A 25,866-nucleotide genomic window follows, 5' to 3' on the forward strand; every position below is an offset into this window, starting at 1 on the left:
CTTTAAAGACTTGTCATGCAACTATTTCTCCACAAGTTGTGCTAATATGCAGCAGTAAAATCTGGCTAGATTCAGAAATTGTATAATAAAATAATACTTTGCACTTGCATCAGGACTTCCTCCCAAGTAGCTGAAAGACATTTACAAACATCTATTAGGGCACACACTGCCCTGCTGAGATACTGTAGGTGAGAATTATCACACATTTTATGATGAGTCACAGAGAAATCAAGTGACCGGCCCATGATAAAAGAAGCATCTTGTGGCAGAGCCAAGAATTCCACCTAGGCATCTGATTATCTTCTCATTTGTATTAGTGTAAATTAGGAATAAGTCCACTGGAATGACAGACATTACACTGGGTTAAAATATGTGTGATAGGGAATCAAGGCCTAGGTCTCCTGAATCCAGTCCTATACCTTAACTACAAGATAATTCTCTCTCCTTAAGTGAGGCTAACTAGTACTGGTGAAAGAGCATCTTTCCTCATTGGGGAGAAACAGAAATCTCGTTATATGAAGAATAAACAATTTTTTTCCAAGAAGCAAGACTTACGTTTTTCCCCAATTTGTTTAAACCTATGTGTTCAGTGCTGATTTAATAATGGTTGTATTCAATGATACTACACTTTGTCTACAGAATTATGAGAGGGTGAAGGTGAGATATGACAAAAAGTTTGCAACTGAAGTTACATTTTAAAAATAAAACATCTGGCATCCATCTGAAAGTATCCTAAGAGAATCAAGCATCAATGTCACTAGGAGAATGGATGAAAAAATATATATAACAGCCGATTGTTTATGTGTACATCTCCCAGATTGAGTTAGGCTATATCATTTTTTTTTTTTTTATGTTCAGGGAGATCTTTGCCTACATTAATTATCTGAGTTTTGAATGGATGACTCTCAAAGTGATATCATCATGTAGAACTTCATATGCTGTATATGCTGTAATAACATGTCCTTTTGTTGTTTAAATGGCCTATTGGTTAAAAAAACAACACATGTAATTATGTGAGAGACTAATACCTGGAAAGATGACAGGTGAACTATTCATGTTATTAAAGCAGTAGCAATGTCTACAATATGAATTTCTTTTGTAAACTCCATAATAAGTGTGTTTGGCACAAGTGTATGGAAACTAGCGATAAACTTGTCAACATCAACTGTTGCCCACAAAAGGACTTCAGTACTGTTAAAAATAGCTACTTATCTCCAAAGAGTTGGCAAATAAGCTTTAGTCACATACACATCTGTAAATTAGGTGCTAAGAACTAATGACAGCCACTTCATACAGCAAGAACAACATTATTGGAGTAAATAAAGGCAACAGTAAAATAAATTTCCAGATTTCAAATAAAACTGTTACTTAACTTTACAGTAATTTTTGTTCTTTGACACGTGTTGTGCATGTATACATTCCACCGTAGGTGTATATGAGCCCAATGCACTTGACACCAAGACTTCTGCCAGCAGTACCACTAAGCAGCTCATGCACCCCTGTTCTCCTCATGTACTAAGCTGAGGGAATACAAGGGGCATGGTCACTGCCTCCATCTTCATTCCTTTGCATCACTGTCTATAAATGCCCAAAGTAGCAGGGAAGGTGGGAGGATTTTTCTCCTTTGAGTTATAGTGTGAATATATGTCCCACTGCAGGTGACTCACTAGCTAGTTCCCTTACAAATGGCAGGATTTTGGGGTTACTTAAATAGAGACTGCAGCACTGATTTACCAAAGTTGGTGTCATCTCAGGAAGCATGAATAATGGCATAGTGTCTGGAGATGGTTTGTACAGACCACCACATTGCTGCTTTACAGATATACACTATAGAAATGTTGCTCAGGAAAGCTGATGAAGTGGACTGAGGCCTGGTGGAGGAGAAACTTTAGTCAGATTATAGCAAAGCTTATTGGAGTCAGAAAACAATGTGAAATGAACTGAAATAGAGGTTTCAAGGGGGAACCTATTAAATGGGATAACATCAAATTTAGATCCATGAAGGTACCAGGTCAGACAATACCAAGACCTTTTAGAAATCTGGAGACCAAGGGATGAGAAAAGACAGAAAACCCATCCATTGGAGGGTGTATTGCTGAGATGGAAGCCAGATGGAATCTCACTGAACTAACAGACGGGTCAGAGGATTTCAAATGCAATAGGTAGTCCGGTATGTGTCTAACCTCAGTATGATTTCATTATAACTTGTAGGATTCTGGCCAAATTTAAAACCTTTTCATTTTGCTGCATAGGTGGTTCTGGTGGAATCCTTCCTGATGCTCACCAAGATGGCCTTGAGAACGTGGGAGCATAAATGTCTTGTGAGAACTCAACCAGGAATCATCAGGGGGAGTGATTAGAGGTTGGGATGCAGATACCTGTCCTGGTTTTGAGACAGGAGGTACACTAGGGGTAAAGTTATGAACAGCTGATGTAGGTCTGTGAACCAATACGGTCTTCCCAAGCCGATGCCATGAGACTTAAGGTTGCCTTGGCCCTCTTCAGTTCCTGAGCACTCTGAATGAGAGGGACAGGAGGGAACACCCACAACAGATGATTCAACCAGGGAAAGAGAAAGGTATTTGTCACGGAGGCCAGGCAGTGGCTTGCACTGGAGCAGAACCTCCTGCATTTGCTATTGAGCATGGTTGCAAATAAATATATTATCAGGTACCTCCACTGGGGTAAAAGATCTAGAGGAGAATGTCTTTCCTAATTGTCCACTCATGGTGGTCGAGAAAGTCCCTGCCTAGGGTGTCAAACTGTCTGGAGTGGCTCGGAAGCATGGGTACCAATCTCAGGACTTAAAACCAGGGCACAAACCCCAAACAGGTTGTGAATTCTATACTGAGATTTCACCAACCAACAAGTGTGAACTTCTCAAGCACTATAACAGCCTTAACATGGAGTCACAGACAGTCCCCTGGGATACTCCAGTCTATCTTGCCACCCAGGCAAACTTGCCTTTGTGATAGATGGTTCCTTACACCAAAAATCACAATAATATTCAGGTTACACCCAATCCCAAAGGACCAATAATTTACCCCCAGTCAATTGCACCTTAGATCCAAAGACTACCTTGTAGCCAATCCTATAATAGTGAATAAATCTTTAGTTAATTTAAGAAAAAGAAATTAGAGTTACTGATAAGATTAAAGCAGGTAAACATACACACAAACTAGTTACAGTCTTAGGTTCCAAAGGGTGATAGAGGCTTCTATAATAAGCAAGCTCTGTAAGTCCTGCAGGCCAAGCAGTTGGGGATCCTTTGCTTATGCTTAGAAAACTTGCCCTCCCAAAGTCCAAGCATATAGTTCCAGTTTCTTCTTGTCAGGGATTTTTATTCCCTTCCCCCAGAATTCAAGCTGACAATTTCACATGGATGACATCTTCATCGGTGTTGAGGTGAGTAATTAAAGTCTTTGTTCTTTGACGGTTTCACAATGGCTCATTTGGTTACAATGGTCCTTCTTGGCGGGCAGGACCTAACATCTTCTGTAGGAAGCCAGCATTTTACAATTGGTGACCTGTTTGCATCATAAACTTCCGTAATTGTGTAAGTAATCAAACATGCACTATAACCTTATAACATAGGGTACAGATGTTTTTAGTGAGATTACTAGATACAGCATCCTATAAGCATTTCATAAAGTCAAAACACTAAACACATTCTTATAAACTTAAGATCTATTTTAATAATGCTAAACACACAGCTGAGTCCAACTGGTTTCCAGTTATGTATTGGTCAGTGTTCAGTTGCTGTCTAGGAGCCATGGCACAAACTGGTACTTGGTCTGCCAGCATCACAATGGGAATTTGTGATAGTGTTCTTCAACTCTGGAAGGTGAAAAGCTTTTAACAAGATATTGTTCCTTAAACAGAGATTCCAGCGGTGGATCACTTCTTGTCACTGTGGAGGCAATCTTGTATCTCCCGGCCTGTTCAGGTAAAACATAACAGTAGTGTTGTCTGTGAGGACTTGAATCACCTGATTCCTGATGGTGGACATAAGCATCTTGCAGGCCTGATGAATAGCTCAGTGATTCAGCACATTTATATGGAGTGAAACCTCCTGAGATGGCCAAAAAGCCTGTTCCTGAAATTATCAAGATGCCCCCCCCCCACCTTTGGTGGATGTGTCTTATGAGAGTCATAGCCAGTTCTGGTTATAGAAAGGGAATCCCTCTGCATACATTTAGAGAGGGTCTAACCACCACTCGAGGGACTGAAGCACTCTTGCAGGTATGCTAATCAGCATGTCCAGTGGATGCCTGCTCAGTCAATATAACAAGGCCTGCAGAGCAGACATCTGAAGTGAATTCTAGCATGATGAGTCACGTACATGTACGAGGCCCCACGGCGCAGTAGTTGTAGGTAGAAGTGAACTGTTCTCTCCAGACTGGACTTGAGAGAGAGAGAGCAAGAGACACTATGGACTGAAATCTGTCCATAGGGAGGTAAGCCATGGCAGTTGTGTCTAGGTCCACTTTTATGAAGGTTATTTGTTGTGCTGGTTGTAATGTCAGTTTGTCCATATTTAGGTTCAAGTCTAGACAACAGATGTCTGATGACAAGGGTGCTGGTTTTGATATGGGTTCTTGATCTTCCATGAACTAGCCAATTGTCCAGGTAAGGAAATAGGAGGTGCAGATGTGCTGCTACCACTGTCATGCAATTGGTGAACATTCTTGGGACTGACGATAACCTGAAGGGAAGCATCGTAGACTGGTACTGGTTGTTGCCTGCTATGAACTGACATATTCATGACATGAAAGTACATGTCCTACAAAGCGACAGCAGCATACCAATGTCCAGGAAAGGGATAACGGAAGCAGGGGTGACTATACTGAGCTTGATTTTCTTGGTGAATTGGTTCAGTTTTCTTAGATCTAGAATGGGATGTAGGTGATCTGTCTTTCGGAATTGGGAAAAACTGGGAATAAAAACCTTTCCCTCTGTGTTGGTAAGGAAATATTTCTCTATCACTCCCAATTCCAAAAGAGATCATGCTTCCGAAGCAATATGGTCTTGTGAGATGGGTCTCTGAAAAGGAACAGGGAACATGGGTTGGCAAAGGGGAAGGAGGCAAATTGGATGACATCCCTCCTTTACTGTACTGAGTACTCATTTGTTCAATGTAATCTCTTTCCAACCATTGCAAAAGAGAGATACATGCAAGGGAGGGAGATGAGATATGGTTGGTATGCTGTCCATCCTGTCAGAATGCCTGCTTGGAAGCTGAAGTCTAACAAGAACGGATTGCTATGGATAATACTGTCTGGCGACATCCAGGAGGTCCAGGGCTTCTATTGAAGATGTCCTGGAACCTCTGCTGATAAGAGGTTCTGTAGTATGACAGATTTAAACTGTTTCCTCTTTGTTACTGGGGTGGAGACCCTCCAGTGAATGAAGAATCACAAAGGAGTCTTTTGAAGCGTGAATGGCATCATCAGTTTTCTGGGGAAATAGTTTTAACACACTGAAGGATAAATCTTCCGTTGTAAAAATACACCTCTCTTAGGATGCCAGACGTCTGCAGCCAAGAGGAGTGTCTCATCGAGATGGCTGTAGCCACAGAGCATGAGGCAGCGTCAGCAGCATCAATAGCCACTTGAAGCAATGTTCAGGCAGTGAGGTGCCTTTCAGGGATTATGGCTGAGAATTGTTCTCTCTATTCCTCAAGTAATTTGTTTGCAGATTTGAAAATTGCTGACTAATTAATAAGTGCGTATTTAGACAACAGAGCCTGGTAATTAGAAACCCTCATTTGAAGGCTGGTGGTGTGGTATAAGACTTTGTGCCATATAAATCCAGTCTTTTAAACTTGTCTTTTGGAGTGGCTCTAGGGCAGGGGTGGGCAAACTATGGCCCGTGGCCCACATCCGGCCCGCCACCCGTTTTAATCCAGCCATTGAGCTCCTGCTGGGGAGCGGGGTCTGGGGCTTGCCCCGCTCCGGCACTCCAGCCAGAGAGCAGGGTCAGGGGCCACTCTGCGCGGCTCCCGGAAGCAGCGGCAGATCCCCCTTCTGGCTCCTATGCGTAGGGGCAGCCAGGGTTCTCCACTCTGCATGCTGCCCCTGCCCCAAGCGCCGCCCCTGTAGCTCCCATTGCCCGCGATTCCCGGCCAATGGGAGCTGCAGGGGTGGCACCTGCGGACAGGGCAGCGCGCAGCAGAGCCGCCTGGCCATGTCTCTGAGTAGGAGCTGGAGGGGGACCTTGCTGCTGCTGCTTCTAGGGAGCCAACTGAGGTAAGCACCGCCTGGAGCCTGCACCCCTGAGCGAACACTCCGCGCCCCAACCCCTGCCCTGATCCCCCTCATGCCCTCCGAACCCCTCGGTCCCAGCCTGGGGCACCGTCCTGCACACCAAACCCCTCGGTCCCAGCCCCACCCCAGAACCCATACCCCGAGCCAGAGCCCTCACTCAAACCCAATTTCATGAGCATTCATGGCCCACCATACAATTTCAATACCCAGATGTGGCCCTCGGGCCAAAAAGTTTGCCCACCCCTGCTCTAGGGTGAGCCTGCCTGGAATGCTCATTAGCTGCCGTAGTCACAAGGGAATCTGGGATCGGTGGGTAAAGAAACAGTCAAAATCTTGCTGAGGAACCTGCTAGTGTCTATCTATCCATTTGGCAGTGGGTGGAATAGAGGCTGGCATCTGCCAGAGGGTTTGGGCCAATTCCAGCAATGCTTCAATAATGGCAAGGGCAGGGCCAGAGGTCTGTAAGATGTCCAAGAGCTTGTGTGGGTTATCTTGTACAAGTGTGGGTAATGGTGGCAAGGCCCCAACATTGGAGAGAAAAGACATCTGTCTTTCCAGGTGCAGATGAGAAAAATGTGGTCTTGATACAGCTGCTACCTGGTTAAGCTATTTCTTACCCAAGCCCCAAGTTCATCTAGGCAGTGAGCAATTCATTTTACTGATCTGGCTAGTCAGATGTGATGGGGACAGAGCTAGCTGTCAACAACCTTCCTAGCCATCTCACAAACACAGGCAACAGAAGAGGTTACACTACAGATCACGGTGACACCCTGCAACAGATGGAGCTCTTGGGGCAGAGGAACAATTGCCTACAGCCATCCTTTGCATTCTCTCAGAAAGAGAACAAAGCCATTCAAGAGCAGTTCCATCCACTCAGTTCTATGCACAAATGAACCAAGCCGATTTTCAGATAACAGTGGTGTGACAAAGTACAAAGCAGCATAGAGCACACAAGCGTCTTAAATTAAAGGTCAACCAGGGTCTAGGTTACCTCTCTTTCTCTCACCTCCCTCCTGCCCCAGTGCTAGTCAATTCCATATCCATTGTTTGGTAGCAATTTTGAAATTGAAGAATTGCCACCATTTTTATGCTTGTTTTCTCAACAAAAAGAAACTCCAGGTAATTGGAGCACTTGGTATTAAAATATTCTTGATCAGGCTCCACTGGTGGGTTCCTATAGAGTCCCTACCTCAACTTAAAGCCACTCCATTGTTGCAAACCACAATGGAGCACTGGCAAGAGCAATACCATCCTACCTTCCCTTGAAGGGAATCCTCCCAGGGATCCTAGATGGCAAAAGGTGGTATAATTTACACTATCCTGAACCAGCTTTGGAAAACCTAACTTCCATTCCATTCAAGAGTGAGCAAGAGACATACTGAAATACAGCTGAAAGCTAAGGGAAAGCAACAGAAATATTTTAAATTTGCTATGTGCCATACAAAAATGTACTCATTCATTATTGCTATATCAGTGTCCTCTTAAACACATTAACACAATTCTCAGTGAACAAAGCAACATCTCAATCCATGATTATTCAGTCAGAGTGGGATAATGAATCTCTGTGGGAGGTAAAATAATAAGAAACAAAATAGTTATCTGTCTCATGTGAATCTGGCAATCTGTACTATTTAGAAAGCCTTGAAAAAGAAGGGAAAAAAGACATAGCCAGGACAGATCAGTTTCTAAGCATTCTGGAAGTCATCTGATCTGTCTGAATTTGGGATTTACATTGAAATCCATTATGTGAAAGAGCCCAGAAGCCTCAGATAGTCAGGTTTTCCCTGTGAGTCTAGAAGTCTGTTGAGTCTATCTATAATGAAGTATCAGGCACACTTTTCAGATTCAGTGACCAAGTTAAGAATTATACAGAATTTTGCTATAATCACTTGTATCATCCCTGATGTATGGTGAAATAGTTTTAAAAAAGAAAATAGGGACCAAACTGCCTTATTGCTATTGATTTTAATTGGCTTTAAGGGGAGCTGGATCAAGCCCAAATATTACTGTAGATGGAATCAGATTGCTATGGGACTCATCTGCTGAAGCGCTTTTCACTACACATAGTGGAAGTGGTCCACAGCTCCCACAAGGTAACAGCATTGTTATTAAACTGGAGTCTATTTGTTGAGTTGTCTGAGGCTTGACTTATATACTAGATGAAGATACTCCAACAGGCTGTAGTTTTCCTGAACTACTTTTTCTTGGGTAGGATGTTCTTGCAGACTCTTTATTAAACTGATCCTTTCACATTGGTTTTTATAATATGAGGGGTCCAGATGTCTGGACCACTTTGCATGTGTCTGGTCCAAGACCAGAATTTGTACTAATATGAAAGAATGTATTTTCTTCTGTATATCAACTTCTAACAGCAATCTTATATGGGAGCCACATGGCCATGCTTCTGACTGTTTACCATGTGTTCAATATTTCCTTCAGTTCTCTCATCTTCTGTTATTGATGGGGATTTTTCTGGTTATATGAAAGTGCCATGTATGGTGTATGGTCTTTGGCTTCTCCATGACTGGAGAATCTGTCCGTTTAGGAAATTCCCCTTGAGCCTTTTTGTCTCCAGGAGTAGGAATCGAGTCAATATAGTATCTTTAGAGGAAGATTTCATTTGAATGGATCCCTATTTACCCAACCACATCCCCTCAGAGTTGGGAAGTGGATAGTCTCAATAACTGATTTTTTTTTTTGGTGATGTTTCCATCCCATCATATAAATATTCTTTGGGCATCTATTCCAATAAGAATTTAAGGAGCTCTCTACTTCCTGCCCATCAAGAAACTGACATGGAATGTTCTTGGAGTGGATAGAGAAAAGAGAAGGCCACACTGAGGCACTGGTAGTTGGTCTAAGAATGAGATTGGCTTGCCTCTGCCTCCAAAGACAAAACATCTTTCAGAGGTGAGTTCTGGCCCATCTCACGTTAAATAGCTGAGAAACAAGAATAGGAATCCAGTCAAACTAGTATTCTTTAAAGAAACAGAAATCACAGTGTACAGAGGTATAAGGGCAAGAGTCCTTTTGGCACTGATTATGTTTTAAAATATATTTTGATTAAATATAATGCCACTGAAAGGGTAGGTAAAATGCCAGAATAGTAGTTGGAAGAGGAGGGAGAGAGAGGGAGAAATCTTAAGTAGGTAGGAATTTTTATAGAGGAGGAAAATAAATCTAGTAGGTTTATGATTAAACATATTTCTGGATTTTAAATTCGAATCTTCGTTTTAAAATGACAAATCTGAACACCACATTTCAAGGAAATCTTTAGAAAGGCATTGCTTGAATGAATTATTTTATATACTGGGTGTCAATTAAGTCCTTGGCATCAGCAACTAGATTTCCCCAAGCACATCATCAGCTGGCTGCAAATAAGAGTTTAATTTGTTTGCATGTGTAGGCATGTGCAGTTCCTACTGGAACTTCAGTTAGTGTTTGCCATTTAATGATTTATTAGAAAAGGTTAGATTTAATTAATGGTAAACATCATACAATAAAATAAATGCTACACCTTTCAGTTAGTAATTTACCGCTATATTGAAAGAGGAACAGATTTAGTAGTATTTACTACTACTACTATGGACAATATGCTGTATACTACTCTTAAGACACGTTAGTGATATGGCTACATCTGCATTTCTATTTTAAGTCTGTATTGTCACCAGGGAAATTGAACTGGCACTTAAGAACATATCTGAGTATGTGGGGCAAATGAAGTCCTGAAGAGCTCTTTAATACAGCAGACCAACCCTTTTTCCTTTTAGCTTTTCCCAGTACATTATACAAACAGGGTGACATGCTCTATAACCCTGTACGTCTTAGGATGATGGGCTCAAACCTACTCTCACTGAAGTCAATGGCAAAACTTCCATTGATTTAATGGGAGCAGGATCAAATTTGATGTGATCACAGTTTTGTGGACGATTAACACTGCAGTGGATGTGAATTAAAACAGACAAGTCAAGACAACAAGGTTGGGAGAAGAATAGGACTATTAAGGAATCCACCACTACATTTCTGAGGGTCTCCTGAAAGATTTCAAGAAGCTCAGGATAACCGTTTGCATTATAATTTTTTTAGTAGATATATTTCTCTTAGTCTGAGGTATACTAGAAGCTGGTTTGTAAAAAAATAAAAATAAAATAGTAATAATTTGGGGTCAAATAAATTGGCAGTCTAAGTGTGTACTAACCAGCATTTGTGTAGTCCACCATCGTGGACCTCCCCAGTCGAATTTTCCCTAGACCCTGAAGTAGTCGTGGTGGGAAGGAAGGCACAGCTCAAGCTATCTGTCCAAGGCAGTAGGAGAGAATCGCTTCTGAAGTACTGTCCTTGAGCTCCCCTGGAGCAGTATATGTTGCATTTCCTCTTTGCCTGGGAAACAAACAATTCCCAAGTGAGGGTTCCCCACTGAGTGAAGATGCCGTTTACCATTGAATCATGTAACTCTTGCTCACAGTTGGTGATGAAATGCCTTCTGAGGTGTCTACCAGTGAATTCTGGGTGGTAAACTGTCAATAGGGCAATATGGTTCCAGATTCTATAGATGGAGAAACTTGTGTAACAGTCAACTCATGGGATGAATCTTGCCCTGCTCAGCTTGTTTATGGTTACTTGGTTGTTATGTTGTCGGACATTATCTGGGCACGCCAGGATTGTATGAATGGTGGGAATGCTTTGCAAGCTTCTGCTACTGCTCTCAGTTCCAAAAGATTTATGTGCATTCTGGCTGCCAAAGTAGACCAAGTGTCTTGCACTGTACGATTATCCATGTGGGCTCCCCAGCCTCTCAGGGAGGCATCTGTAATTATCGTTTTGTCAGGTGTGGGGGATAGAAAGGGAACTCCCATGCACATGTGTCCAGGGTTCCTCCACTATGTCAGTGAGGCCCTCATCTTACTGTGGATTGTCACTATGGTGTTCGTGCTGTGCTTATTCAACATATAATTTTTTGGAGCCAAGCTTGTAGGCAAGGAAGGTAGAGACTGGTGAATGGCATCACGTAAATATATAACACCATATGACCCAGGAGAGTGAGCTAGATCCAAACTGATATTCGAGAGCTGTGCAGAAGTAAGTCTATCAGAGTGCTCACAGTGTGAAATCTGTCCTTGGGGAGGTAGAGGTTTCCCCTGATTGAATCTAGTGTCATTCATATAAATTCTGTGGTCTGCATCCAAGTACGGGTAGACTTCTCCATGTCTATGCATATTTCCACAGGTGGTAGAAGGTGGTGCAATACCTGCCAGTCAGAAGCCTGTCGCCCAAGAATGGGAAGATGGTGAAGCTACCTTGTCTGAGCTAAGCTGCGCTGCTACTACTGAGAACACTTTGTGAAGACTCTGGAAGCTGTAGCTAACCCAGATGGGAGGACCCAGTATTGGCTGTGGTGGGAGCCCACCACAAACCTGAGGAATCATCTGTGGAAGGGGTGAATATCCACATGAAAATATGCATCTTTCATACTGAGAGCTGTGAACCATGTGTCTCTTTCTAGGGATGTATTATTGGTGCCACTGTAAGCACATGGAATTTCAGTTTGCAAATAAAAATGTTGAGCCAACCCAAGTTGGGAGTGGATCTCCACCTTCTTTTCTCCTTGGGAACTAGGAAATAGTTTGAATAGAACCCTTCCTCCCTCTCCCCCAATGTTGGGTGTATTTGCTCTATTGCTCCTTTTGAAGAAGAGATTCTACCTCTTGAAGGAGGATACGCTCATAAGAATGGTCCCTGAAAAGGGTCAGGGAATGGGGTTTTGGAGGAGGTGGGAGGCAAAACTCAATGGTATAGCTGGAATGGATGATATCCAGCACACACTTGTCTGATATCACCCTCCAATTATGTGAAAATTTTGCTAGGCATCCCCCGAAGTGGATCTCAGAATCAGGTAGAGATGTCATCAATATTGTATTGCAGCTCTCAGGCATCTAGCCAAAAATATCTCTTGGTTGGGGGAGGAGGTTGGGTAGCTGTGGTTGAAGTGGAAGGTATCTTGGCCTCTGCATTGTCTGTCATTTGTGAGATTGCTCATAAGAGTGCTGGTGATAGAAAGATTGAAGAAAGTGCCTCGGTTTGTATGGCTGTTCATGGCATTTTCTCTTTGGGGCCAGTTGTACATATACCCAGGGAGTGGAGGGCTGCCCTGGAGTCCTTCACCAAGTGTAAAGACTCATTTGTCTTCTCACTGAATGAGCCTAAACAAAGGTCAAGTCCCTACAAATGTTTTGGATCTCCATGGAAAACCCCGAAGACTGCAGCCATGATTCCCACTACACAATTCCCATTGGTTGTTGCCATGGATCTTCTTGTTGCATCATCCGCAGCTTATAATGAAGTTTTGGCCACTAGTTTGCCCTTATCAATAAAGGCTCGAAATTGAGCTCTGTCCTCCTGAGATAACTTGTCCCTGAAGTCCAGGAACTTAGAGTAATTCAGGAAATTGTATTTGGTGATAAGGGCCCAATAGTCTGAGATTCTAAACTGAAGGCTGGTAGATGTGAACACATTCCTCTCCACAAGATCTAGAGACTCTGGCCTCCTTATCTGCAGGGGTGATGCTGCTGTCTGGATATTTTCAGAGCTGCCTGGACCATTAAGGAGTTTAGGGCAGGGTGGGTGAACATGAATTCCACTCCCTTACCTGGTACAAAGTACCACTTTTCTACCCTCTTGGGAGTCAGGGCAGGTAGCCAGTGTGTGCCATTCAGCCATTGCTGGTTCTAGTATGGCTTCATTTACCGGGAGCACAACCTGACTGGATCTCAGACTGTAGGATATCCAGGAACGGAATAAATAGGGACCAGCATCCGAAGAAGTACCTTTTACCAGATTCTGTGGGCTTCCCTGAAGCATCACCATAATTCTCAGTGTATTCTAAGCTTTCAAACTACCCCTGCCCTGCAGCATCATGCATATATCAGTTTACTGCTTTATCTGTTCTATGGGTAGGGTCACAGCCTTGTGGAGTTTGAAATTTTGAAAGTGTCTCATACTATTATGGGGTTCATAACCCTTTCTCCCCTGCAATTTATATCCCTTTTTCGAAGGGAGATTCAATTTTTTAAAAAATTTACTCCTGACTAAATTAAATCCTGGGCTATACATGAAAGACTGAAGAAAACATTGAAAGGAGGCTAATACAAGCATATATCTTATGGATAAGGCTATGATTTAGTCATGAGTATTTTAGTAAAAGTCATGGACAGGTCAGGGGCAATAAACAAAAATTCACAGCCCCTGACCTGTCCATGACTTGTACTATAAATACCCGACTAAAATTTACCTGGAGGGCTGCTGCTTTTGGGGGGAGGCGCTGCTCAGGGGAGTCCAGTGGGCTCAGGGCCAGAGGCACCAGCTTCCGGGGCTGCTGAGCAGCGGCTACTCCAGTCATCCCCCTGCTCCGGCCGCCCCTGGGCCAGGGGCCGCCAAGCTGCGACTGCTCCACCCGCCCCCAGGACTGCTGCTCAGGCAGTCCCTGGGGCCACGTAAGCAGGCCCCAGGGCTGCCCGAGCAGCTGGCTTCAGAGCTGCTCCAGCAGCGGCCAGTGTGGCTGTCCCTGGGGCTGCCTGAGCAGGTGGCCCTGGGGTCAGCCACACTGGCTGCTGTAGAAGTCATGGAGGTCGTGGAAAATCACAGAATCCATGACTTCTGTGACCTCCATGACAGACACACAGCCCTACTTACAGATTTATTTTTTCTTTTGAATTTTAGTTCTCACCTTCTTTTCCTTATTTCACATTCTCTCTGAACTTTTTTTGTGCATCATTTTTCACAGTCCTCATGTAATTGTTCCTCTCCTCCATATCTCTGCTTTCCTTCTCCCAAAGTCTTTGATTTCCCATAACCCCTAGACTCTCTGAAGGCAGCTTTGCAAAATCATCGTAACAGAGTATTTGCATGGGAACAAAATCTACTTCCCAAGTCTTACTATGGGAAGGGGAATCACAAGACTATTTAACTCACCTGTCCAAACAAAACAAAAAAACCCAAACATCAAATCTGCCAAGACAAAACAAAAACCCCTGTGAAGTTTACAGAGACCCTGAACACCACGCTAGAAGTGAATACAAGACTGACTTTATTTCCTGCTCCTACAGGCTTATACCTCCCTGCTATATTCCCCCTCACGCTCTATCTTCTCACAAGTAACACCACAAAAAATTCCTAATCCCTTGCTTTCAAGCCACAAAGCAACCTGTTGGAGGGCTGTCCTAAGTGAAATGCCACACAGTAATGTTGGAGTCAAGCTTTGCAATGCAGAGCATGTGACCGGGTTTGAAATTGGACAAAACAATTTCGCCTCAGGGTAGCATTCACATTTTTTCCTTCTTCAAGGAGGTACATCTTACCTTTGCTTCCATACTGCTCTGGGGGCAGATCATAAGGCACAGGAAAAGATGTCACTGGCTCATTACTTCCTGAAAACATTTTCTTTTTCACATGGAAGTAACCTGTATCCAATCCCTGTGAAAAATACACAGGAAATGACTGACTTTTTTTGTTAGTTTTTTTTTTTAGTTTTATGAAAGTAAAACATTCAACTTATCACAGCGTGGATTTCCTTCACCATCAAAGAGAGTAGCTTAAAAAAAAAAAAGTTTTCCTTCTCTTTCTGGGGTATAAACAGTGTACCAAAGCCTGCTCCTATCTTGAGAGCCCAGTCTCCCTTCCCTGCTCCAGTCCTTTCTTCCTCTTGATAACCACCATCTTGGCCCTGCATGTGGAATAAGTCCTATCTGCACCCACCCGCCTTGTCACGTAAGCCTCTACTAATCTAATTCTATACTCAAGCAGGGAAAACAAGGCGGTGGGAGTTGTCTTTACCTGGAAAACCCCGTACAAACTGGCCGAGACTCTTGTAGGACCCAGATGGGCAGTGTATCCAGTCACAGCCTGAAGAGATGGTTTTGCACATAAACCGAGTCATGGTCACATGACATGGAAGCCTTATGATGAAAAATTTAATGTGGAGAAAATATTTCTCCTTTCTTTCCTCTGCTTAATTTTATCACAAACTTATTATCTAGATGACAGAAGTGTGTGTTATTCAGTATGGAGTTAAAATCCAAGTAAAACCACTACACTTGTAATGAGGACACAAACATCTCTTCAAAGACAAATCTCCCAGGCACTTTTGGATAATGTAGCACTATTATGCTGTGAAGTTCACTGAAGCTTTGAAAACTCTGGTATGAAAAAAATAAACCTCTGAAGTGTATTACAAAGTTTGGCAACTGGCATCACTATAGTGAATGGACACTTAGAGGTTAGCGATTTGGGGGGGATGGGGAGGGAAGAGAGATATCCGTGTATGCAGTACAAGGAAGACAAGGTGTCCTTGAAGTGTTTCACATAGATTTGGCAGATGCTATTAGGTTAGCTATCAGGTCAATGGAATTCCATTATCAGACTTTTGTAACAAATTACTCAAAACCAACCCTTTTTAGAAATTGAGACTCCTTTGGGTTGTGTGTGAAAATAGCATCAGTCTATTTTTTTTTAAATGAAACTAATCTAAAAAAAATTAAATATTTGAAAAAAAAAAACCACAAGAAAACTTTTGAAGAGAATATTCTAAGACTGAGAATAAACTTCCATCCTTTTGACATAAACAGCCCTCTACAAACACCATCATAGCTGTGCTGTTTGTTAGTCTTTGACATCTGGCGTTATTTGAGTTTTGCTAGATTCCTGGATTATTGTTTCTGTAACAATGGAAGCACAGTGTCAAATAGCCCTTGAGTTAAACCTTTGTTTATGGCATAATTAACTGAAATTGTTGGTTGAAATGACAGTAGCATTTATGTACAGTAATCCTCAACTACTTCGTGGTGTTCTCTACTAAATTTTTACTTGATCAAAATGTTGTTGTTTTGAAAAGTGAATGGTATGTATTACCATGCATTATATTGTAACATGGAAGACTGATGTAGAAAAGTGGTCTTTGATGTTTTTTCTTGATATTCTGGAAACTCTGAAGGTATTCATGACACTTCATCTCAGTTAGTAATAGAGGGAAGGAAAGAAAGTTACACTAGGGTGGCTCCTGATGGCCAGTCCATGAAATAATGTAGAACTTAATTTGGAGGCAGATGTCCATTTTGTTCCATGACTGGAAGTAATGAGCATCCATGAGCTATTGAGATAGAAGGCAAGAAGGTAGGAGATGGTAACTAAGTGATAACGGACACTTTTATCTAATAAAGGAGGACAGAACAAGGCCCTTGGGGCAGATGGGCAGCTTTGATTTAAAAGGAAAACTTTGATTTCAAACCAAAGGTGTCAGTCTTGGAAAGCCAACTTGAAAAGTTTGTCCAACAGATATGCTAACATGAACCAATGTCCATGTCAAATGTACCCCAGAGGGCTAGGGCATTCCCCTCAAGTAACGTATATTGTTGTAACTGGGCAAGGGCCACTAAAGTTAAGGAAGTGAGTGAATAAGCTAAGATGTGCAAGTTGGAAAGTAGGAATGCTGACTGGAAGACGTTTCAATGACCAAGTTATATAACTGACTAGGAGAACATAAAGGAGAGAAGACCATCTACAGACTCATCAAGGTAAGAGAGAAAATGATGAGAGATGTGAATGAGTTTGTTAACATTAGAAATGAATATGGAGCATTGCAAATGAATGATGAATCAATTAACAAAGTTTGGAGTGACTATTTGGAAGAGCGATGAATGAGGAGAATCCAAGGGAGGAATTAAAAACATTTAAGCTGAACCAGGGCATGATATATTGCATACAGGAAGAAGGCACTTAGGAAAAATGAAAACAGAGAAAGTATCTGGGACAGATGAAGTACCAGTGGTTATGGTGAAGAAATTGGGAGGGAAAGGCATTAATATCTTACAAGTCTGTACAACGGTATTCTCAAGAAAGGAAAAATGCCAAATGAATGCTGTTAAAGTCTTGTGGAGCCTATTTTTAAACACAAAGGAGATACTACACTGTGTGCTAATTATTGCCCAATTAAACAGATATCACATGCTATGAAAGTACAGGAGAAGATTACTGAAAAGTGTCTGCATAGGATGGTTGAAACTTGGAAGAGTCAGTACCGATTCATTCCAGGAAGGAGTATAATTGATGCCGTATTTGCTCTACAAATTCTCATGGAGAAGTTCAGAGATCATGGACAGCAACTGGGTATAGTCTTTGTGGACCTGAAGGTGTACAATAGCATACCGTGAGAACTAGTTTGGTGGAGCCTGAGACAGAGACGTGTGCCAAAATGTCCAGTGAACATTGGTCTGCATCAGGAATCAGCAAAATCACCTTTTTTGTTTGCTGTTAAGGATATAAGTGGGAGTACAAAATGAGAGCTGCTTTGAAACATGCTGTTCACTGATGACATCGTGATATGTGTGGAAGACTGTGAGACCCTATGAACTAAGCCAACTATGAACAGTGGCAACCTGGTTTTGAGTGCACTGCATTAAGAATGAATATTGGTAAGACAGAGGCCATGATTAATGAGGGAGGAGGTTTCACCATAAAGGCTATCACAGGCAGAGAGCAGCTGCTTCTACAGAGTCTCTATCTATTTTAGTTTCATCTATAGCAGTGGTTTTCAACCCCATAGTCCCTGGGCTATGTCTAAGGGGTCTGTGAAAGGTTGCTGTTAACATAGAACAGTGGTTTTCAACCTGTGGTCTGCAGACCGCTGGGGATCCGCAGACCATATCTAAGTTTTCCACAGGGGTCCACAACTCCAAATGAAATTTTTTAGGGTCCACAAATAAAAAAAAACACTGAAAACCACTATTCTATTGCATTCACCACTGAAATTCTAAGTGTCAATCTTCGTTCTATAGATGAACCTGGATGCCTCTAAAAGCACCTGGAAAAAAGGAGGGAGAACTGGCATAATTAGGTACCCTTAGGGACAGCTAAGAGGAGGAGAGATAAGATTTGTTCTCAGGGAGTGGAGCTACCAGTGGAACAATTAATTGTTTCTCATGTAAACAATTGCTGCAGTTACCACTATGAAGTTGAGCAACTGCGAATAGGAGGGCTGGAGGTCTATGGGATACTCTATCAATATGTGGTCCACATTATGAAAAAGTCTGCGAGTCCCCAGATCTAGACTATTTATTCTAGGGCTCTGTGCAGGAAATCCAGGGACAAGAAAGGAGCAGAAACAGAAAATACATATAATTAATTTGTTGGGAGTCAGTTGGCTTCTTGAGAATTTATCAGATGTATCCACTGGCTGTTTCACAACCAGTAGCATAGATATCAGGTCCTTATGGGTACATTTAACTTAACAGGTAAGTGTATAATTCGTAAACGATGCATTTTTTCTCATGTCACTTTAAGAACAAAAAGTACATACAGTTCAGAAAGCTGATGAGTCATTTATTTAAGAATAAAGCACAACTCGGATCAAATAATAGCTTTGAAAGTTCAATCTACAGATTTTTTTTCTTATTGCTACAGATTTTAGCATTTAACAATTTCTAGCATTTCAGAGAGAGAAAAGGAAATGAAAACAGGTAACATTAAAATCATTTAAAGCCAGCAACTTTTATAGAAAGCTACTGTAATAATAAAGCAAGTATTAGATGCATGTACTTCTTGGCCGGTCTTCTCAGAATGCTCATATTGGACTACAGGTCTAGCTGTATTTACACTGACACACAAATACACTGCAAATCTCAGTAAAACCATCCGTCCTAGAGCGTGAGACTACATACCCATATAATTCACTGTGCCAGAACACACACACAGAAAACCAAAACAAAAGGATGGAAAAGGAAGCTCTCTGAATTTACTCATAGGAAACGTTTTTGTTTTACATTCAGTTTAACCAGGCTTTTCAACATACAGTCAAACTAGAACATTTTATGAAAAGTATGATGTATTCCGAGTGGATACTCTTCATATCTAATGTTGCTGTTAGCTCTAGGTGAATAGTCTCATAATCCTAGAATGACAATCAGCCAAAAACTAATCCAATGCACACTACTCTTGTCAAATAAAATAAAGCAGGCCAAACTCTCTCTGACTCAATACTTGAGAAAAAACTCAGAGAGTCATGATATCACCTGCCATGTTCCAGGTGGGCCTTGAGTGGTTGATTGGAGGGAAGGCTTTGAGCCGGGCCAACTGCTTCGAGCCAGGACCTTATAAAAAAAGCAGCTGGTTGCAAACCGAGTGACAGGCGAACAGAGGGAGTTTGCCTGGGAGTTTGCTGGGGGGGAGGGAGGAGGACAGGGGGTTCCCACAAAGTGGGGTGTTTTTTTTTTTTGTTTTTTTTTTGGCCTTTCAGGCTTTTGTGAGCAGTAAATACAACATCTGAGGTGGTTCTTAGAAGGAAGACATTATGCATAGTGAGCGATCAGCTGTTGTGACCTGCACAGGATGTATCATGTTTGTCTTTCTCCCAGAGGATAGAAGCGACTTCGTCTGTACGAAGTGAAAGCTGGTCTCCATATTGGAAAAGAAGGTTAAAGGACCAGCGACCCAAGTATCAACCCTGCATTGCATCAGAGAAAATGAAGACTTTCTGGATAGAAGTCAGCATTTGGTACTGCAAGCACAGCTGCTGAAGAATCAGAGCAGTGCAGAACGGGGAAGAAAATTGGCAGCATGTAATAGAAGAAAAAAGAGGAGAACCCATGTACCCCCAATGCAGACAGAGGTAAGAAACCATTTTCAGGCTCTCTGCACAGGTACTGTAGTGGAGAATGGTTTAGAAGACTCATCTGAGGGAAGGGATCAGAAGGAGACCACATCAACCCGAAGGCATGGGATGCATTGTCCCAGGGGGTTCCATGACCACCACTCCCAAGAGGAGGAAATGGGTGGTGGTGGTTGGGGACTCCCTCCTAAGAGGGACGGAGTCCTCCATCTACAGTCCAGACCGGGAAACTCGAGCTAGAAACCCGGAGCTAGAATTCAGGATGTGATGGAGTGTCTGCCGAAACTGATCAAGACCTCAGACTGCTACCCCTTCCTACTTCTCCACGTGGGCACCAATGATACTGCCAAGAATGACCTTGAGCGAGTCACTGCAAACTACATGGCTCTGGGAAGAAGGATAAAGGAGTTTGAGGTGCAAGTCATGTTCTTGTCCATCCTCCCTGTTGAAGGAAAAGGCCCAGGTAGGGGACATCGAATTGTGGGGGTAAATGTGTGGTTATGCAGGTAGTGTCAGAGAGAGGGCTTTGGATTCTTTGACCATAGGATGTTGTTCCAGGAAGGAGGATTGCTAGGAAGAGATGGAATCCACCCAATGAAGAGAGGGAAGAGCATCTTCACAGGCAGGCTTACTAACCTAGTGAGGAGGGCTTTAAACTAGGCCCACCGGGAGATGGCGACCTAAGCCCAGAGGTAGTGGGGAAGTGGGATACTGGAAGGAAACAAAAGGAGGAAGGTGCAACAGGGGAGGCCTCCTGATTCATACTGAGAAAATAGGGCAATCGTCTAGTTATCTTAGATGCCTGTACACGAATGCAAGAAGCCTGAGAAACAAGCAGGAAGAACTGGAAGTCCTGGCACAGTCAAGGAACTATGATCTGATTGGAATAACGGAGACTTGGTGGGTAACTCACATGACTGGAGCACTGTCATGGATGGGTATAAACTGTTCAGGAAGGACAGGCGGGGGTGAAAAGCTGAAGGAGTTGCATTACATGTAAGAGAGCAGTATGACTACTTATAGCTCCAGTATGAAACTGGAGAAAAGCCTGTTGAGAGTCTTTGGGTTAAGTTTAGAGGTGAGAGCAACAAGGGTGATGTTGTGGTGGTCGTCTGCTATAGACCACCAGATAAGGAGGATAAGGTAGACGAGGCTTTCTTCGGACAACCAACAGAAGTTTCCAGATCACAGGCCCTGGCTCTCATGGGGGATTTCAATCACCCTGACATCTGCTGGGAGAGCAATACAGCAGTGTATAGACAATCTGGAACGTTTTTGGAGAGTGTTGGGGACAACTTCTTGGTACAAGTGCTGGAGGAACCAACTAGGGGAAGTGCTCCTCTTGACCTGCTGCTCCCAAACAAGAAAGAATTGGTAGGGGAAGTAGAAGTGGGTGGCAACCTGGGCAGCAGTGACCATTAGATGGTTGAATTCAGGATCCTGACAGAAGGAAGAAAGGAGAGCAGCAGAATACGGACCCTGAACTTCAGAAAAAGAGACTTTGACTCCCTCAGGGAACTGATGGGCAGGATCCCCTGGGAGGCTAGTATGAGGGGGAAAGGAGTCCAGGAGAGACTTTTAAAGAAGCCTTCTTGAGAGTGCAGGAACAAACCATCCTGATGTGCAAAAAGAATAGCAAATATGGCAGGCGACCAGCTTGGCTTAACAGAGAAATCTTCGGTGAGATTAAACACAAAAAGGAAGTTTACAAGAAGTGGAAACTTGGACAGATCACTAGGGAGGAGTCTAAAAATATTGCTCGAGCATGCACGGGTGTAATCAGGAAGGCCAAAGCACAACTGGAGTTACAGCTAACAAGGGATGTGAAGGGTAACAAGAAGGTTTCTGCAGGTATGTTAGCAACAAGAAGATGATCAAAGTGTTGGACCCTTACTGAGTGGGGGAGGCAATCTAGTGACAGATGTGGAAAAAAATGATGTATTCAATGCTTTTTTTGCCTCGGTCTTCACAGACAAGGTCAGCTCCCAGACTGCTGCACTGGGCAGCACAGTCTGGGGATGAGGTGAACAGCCCTCAGTGGTGAAAGAACAGGTTAAGGACTATTTAGAAAAGCTAGACATGCACAAATCCATGGGGCCGGATCTAATGCATCCAAGGGTGCTGAGGAAGCTGGCTGATGTGATTGCAGAGCAATTCGCCATTATCTTTGAAAACTCGTGGCGATTGGGGGAGGTCCTGGGCGATTGGAAAAAGGCAAATGTAGTGACCATCTTTAAAAATGGAAGAAGGAGAATCCGGGGAACTACACACCAGTCAGCCTCACCTCACTCCCTGAAAAAATCATGGAGCAGGTCCTCAAGGAATCCATATTGAAGCACTTGGAGGAGAGGAAGGTGATCAGGAACAGTCAACATGGATTCACCAAGGGCAAGTCATGCCTGACCAACTTAATTGCCTTCTGTGATGAGATAACTGGCTCTGTGGATATGGGGAAAGTGGTGGATGTGATATATCTTTATTTTAGCAAAGCTTTTGATACGGTCTCCCACCTTTTTCTTGCCAGCAAGTTAAAAACGTATGGATTGGATGAATGGACTATAAGGTGGATAGAAAGCTGGCTAGATTGTCAGGCTCAACGAGTAGTGATCAACGGTTCAATGTCTAGTTGGCAGCCGGTATCAAGCAGTATGCCCCTGGGGTCTGTGCTGTGGCCGGTTTTGTTCAACATCTTCATTAACGATCTGGATGATGGGATGGATTGCACCCTCAGCAAGTTTGCAGATGACACTAAGCTGGGCAGAGAGAGAGATACGCTGAGCTCCTACCATTGTTAGCATCAGTGAAGGAAACTGCCTCATGTCCAGCCAGACCTCATGTCAATGATCCCCTGTATTCTCCTCTTTCCTCCACGAAAAACAAACAAAATAAAAAATTTCTACATGGTAGGATTAGTGCGCAATTTTAGGGAAAGTTTCCTAGCATAAACAAAGGCTCTGACTTTCTTCAAATTCCTTGGGGTTCCTATTCTCATGTGTCTTTGGATTTGAAGAAACAGACTTATATATCCTCAACCTCCTGCCTGTGAATAAATTGTTTCCACCCTTCTGCAATAAATTAAAGCAGCTGGTGGAAGGAGAACACACTTATTTTACATCTATTATTTCAAGCCCTGTGTCTGCAGCAGATATTGGAAACTAGTGTTGGGTGTTATGTTCACATTTGCAGGGTTTTCTTTGCAACCGTAAGGGCTACAGCCTTTTCAAAACAAGGTATCACTTGGATTTTGCAGATTCTGATGAAACTCACGGGGCTGCCTCTTCTCAAGCAACAGGAGGCGGTCCCAACTTTTACTGAAGGGTTGGAAGGGATGTTGGCCTGTCAGACTCCTCCTGTGGAAGATGGGTGATTTCTGGTTGGTTTAGTGTGGATTGAAATCTGGTTTGTTTGTTTGAATAGGTTTCCTCTGTAATACTTTTTACTCTATTAATAAATATATGTGCTTGAAAAAGCTGTGTGATCACTGCTAAATACCACTGCCATTGTCCTCTCCATCACTCATGAAGGAGGGGGTTTGCCCCACACCACCCAGCTCTGGGTCCTGCCTTCCCACTGGTTCCCCTTTCCCACAATCAAACTGATTGTGGGCAGCCCCTCCCACTTCCTGGTTGCGAGCAGGTCAGGACACCCTCTGCAATAGGGGAGGCAGTAACTAGCAGAACTGGGTGGTGTAATGGCAGAGCTCCGTCCCTGCTGGCATGATGGACTGACGATGGGTCAGCCAAATTTGAGTCGTGCTGCAACCTGGCACATGGGGTCCTATTCCCTGTCTCCATTTTGCTCCCCCGTAGACACAGGCTCCACCCCAAAGGGAGCCCATACACCAGGATCCTCATGGTCACAGGCTCCAGCTCCATCCCACACTACCCAGCTCTGGTTACATCCCAAACATATTGGCATATGGAGGCACATGACTTTGCAAATTACACATGTGCAACGTATAGGGTTGTCAACTAGCTATTATTATTGAGTGGCCCTGGGGAAACCAGTTTATTTCTACTTGTTACTCAAGTCATCAGATTCTGAAATAAGCATAGTCCCTTTGGCTGAGGGGACTTTTACCTCTGCTAGTCCCCACCTGTGTTTTTTGAATTGTGTGTTTTTAAGACTGGTAAATGCATATATGTGGCAAAACAAGAAAACAGAGCAGGAATCCACTACCTACACATGCTGGCCTTTGTTCCATCTGTAGTAGCTGAGTAGATGTGTGTTAATAACGCAAAGAGATCTGTCCTTTAAATGCCTCACCCCATCTCAAGTAAGCTCACTTTGCTTGGCAGCAGCTGTAGACAGCAAAAGCCAGTTTGCCAGAATGTTGTTCACTCCCTTGCGGTCAGCTGCTGACAAAAAGTCATCAAATAAATCTTGACCCGGCCAGGTGATAGTTTCTACCTGAGTCACTTCATGTCTATCATCAACAGTTATTAAAATGAGCTTGTTTTTCCTATTTCTTATAGAGTTTATTGAAACCAAAATGATCACCACTTCTAGTCAATTATGAGGTTTTCTAATTTCACAACCCAGCATTGTCACTAAATGTTCTGTTGTACATCAGGAGAACACCATTTGAGGGTGTTATTACAAGTCTTAGATAATTCATAAGGACTTCTGAGAGCAACATGTTTTGCTTCCCTATGATTTTAGTGATTAAAAAATCAGGGAAATGCTGCCACCACTATTGGAAGTCACCCAGTACTTGCTTTCAATTGCTTAGTAAGTGTCAAGAGTGTGATGCGGCACTTCTCCCATGATAAAAAGCCTCAGCAGGAAACTATCAATTCTATTGTAGCAATTAGAGACTGTAATTACCAAATTATTATGCATAAATATTTTCGTAAAATCTCATTCTTTAAAAATGCTCTGTTGGTTAGTTATATACTGTCAAATTAAATGATGAAATTATGTGCTTGGTGGACATGATCTTGGAGGGATGAAGAGAAATTTTGTTCCCATGAAGACACACCTAAGAATTTTTAGTCTATAGATTGTTTTCTCTGGCAGCCAGAGAATCATCTCCCTGAATACGGATGAATTTTGTAGGCTTTTAAGCAGGAGGGAATTTGAATGCTTTCTGAACATAGACCAACTGTTGATGCTGCTCTCATTTTGATAGCAACAGATTCATGTAGCACTATCCAGCCTTTGAGGATTTGTTTTGTTTTCTACCTAGGAATTATTTTTAGCGTGCTCATCTACAAAAAAGTAGAACACAAAGCAGCAATAACAACATACTAACACTTTGCAATTATATTGCATTTTTTACCTGAAGATTTCACAAGCTTTACAAATCTATCCCTGTTTTGCATGAGGAAACTGAGGCTCACACAGGTTAAAGCCAAAATTTTCAAACACATGTTCTCTAAATTTGGGTACCCAACCAGACATAGCTAAGTCTTGATTGACAGAGGTGATAAGTACATGCAACTTCTACTGACTTCAACTGGATTTGTGCATGCTTAATCTCTCTGAAAAATCAGACCATAAGTGTTAAGGTAACTAAAAACTGAGATACGCAAATTTAGTGGATGTACAGTATTTGAACATTTTTACCTATTTGCCCTACAATGAGCCAAGTAGCAGAGTAAGAAAGGAACCCAGGCCTCCTGACTCTCAGTACTCTGCTCTACTCCTTCCCCTCATATCTCTCAGAACAGAGATTTTATCTACTGAGCACATCCAGTAACAATGCTTCAACTTTCCAATTTTGCCTTTGATAACTAGACTGGAAACTACTGATACCATAGTAACAAAGAAATTTGAAAATCTGCTCTTTCAAAGCAGTGAGTCTGGGAAAGGGCAAGGTGGAACTGTCCAATGGCCATCATCATTGGATTTCAGGAAAGTGATCAGAGTGGATTAGAAATTTTATTTTCAGCTCCAAATGACAAATTGTGTGTGACAAAATATGCTTCTCTCTTTCTGAACCCA

At 42.7% G+C, this 25,866-nt stretch overlaps 1 protein-coding gene and 1 long non-coding RNA gene across 5 annotated transcripts in view; one reads left to right on the forward strand and one right to left on the reverse strand.

The window, feature by feature from the left end:
- The window catches only part of TDP1 (tyrosyl-DNA phosphodiesterase 1), a 111,847-nt gene that overhangs the window by 7,320 nt on the left and 78,661 nt on the right, over window positions 1-25,866 (reverse strand). For 3 of the 4 annotated variants that reach the window (XM_034768105.1, XM_034768108.1, XM_034768107.1), the window contains exon 15: window positions 14,621-14,735. The exons of the other annotated variant lie outside the window; for it this stretch is intronic. In XM_034768105.1, the coding sequence (XP_034623996.1) occupies window positions 14,621-14,735 (115 nt within the window). The remainder of the gene's footprint in view (window positions 1-14,620; window positions 14,736-25,866) is intronic. 4 annotated transcript variants of the gene reach the window in all.
- Window positions 3,163-11,840, forward strand: LOC117876200. The gene is made up of 2 exons (XR_004645445.1): window positions 3,163-4,629; window positions 11,493-11,840. It is a non-coding gene; the product is annotated as an uncharacterized LOC117876200 (long non-coding RNA).

The sequence above is a fragment of the Trachemys scripta genome, chromosome 4 (assembly GCF_013100865.1).
Source record: "Trachemys scripta elegans isolate TJP31775 chromosome 4, CAS_Tse_1.0, whole genome shotgun sequence".
Classification (NCBI taxonomy): Eukaryota; Metazoa; Chordata; order Testudines; family Emydidae; genus Trachemys; species Trachemys scripta.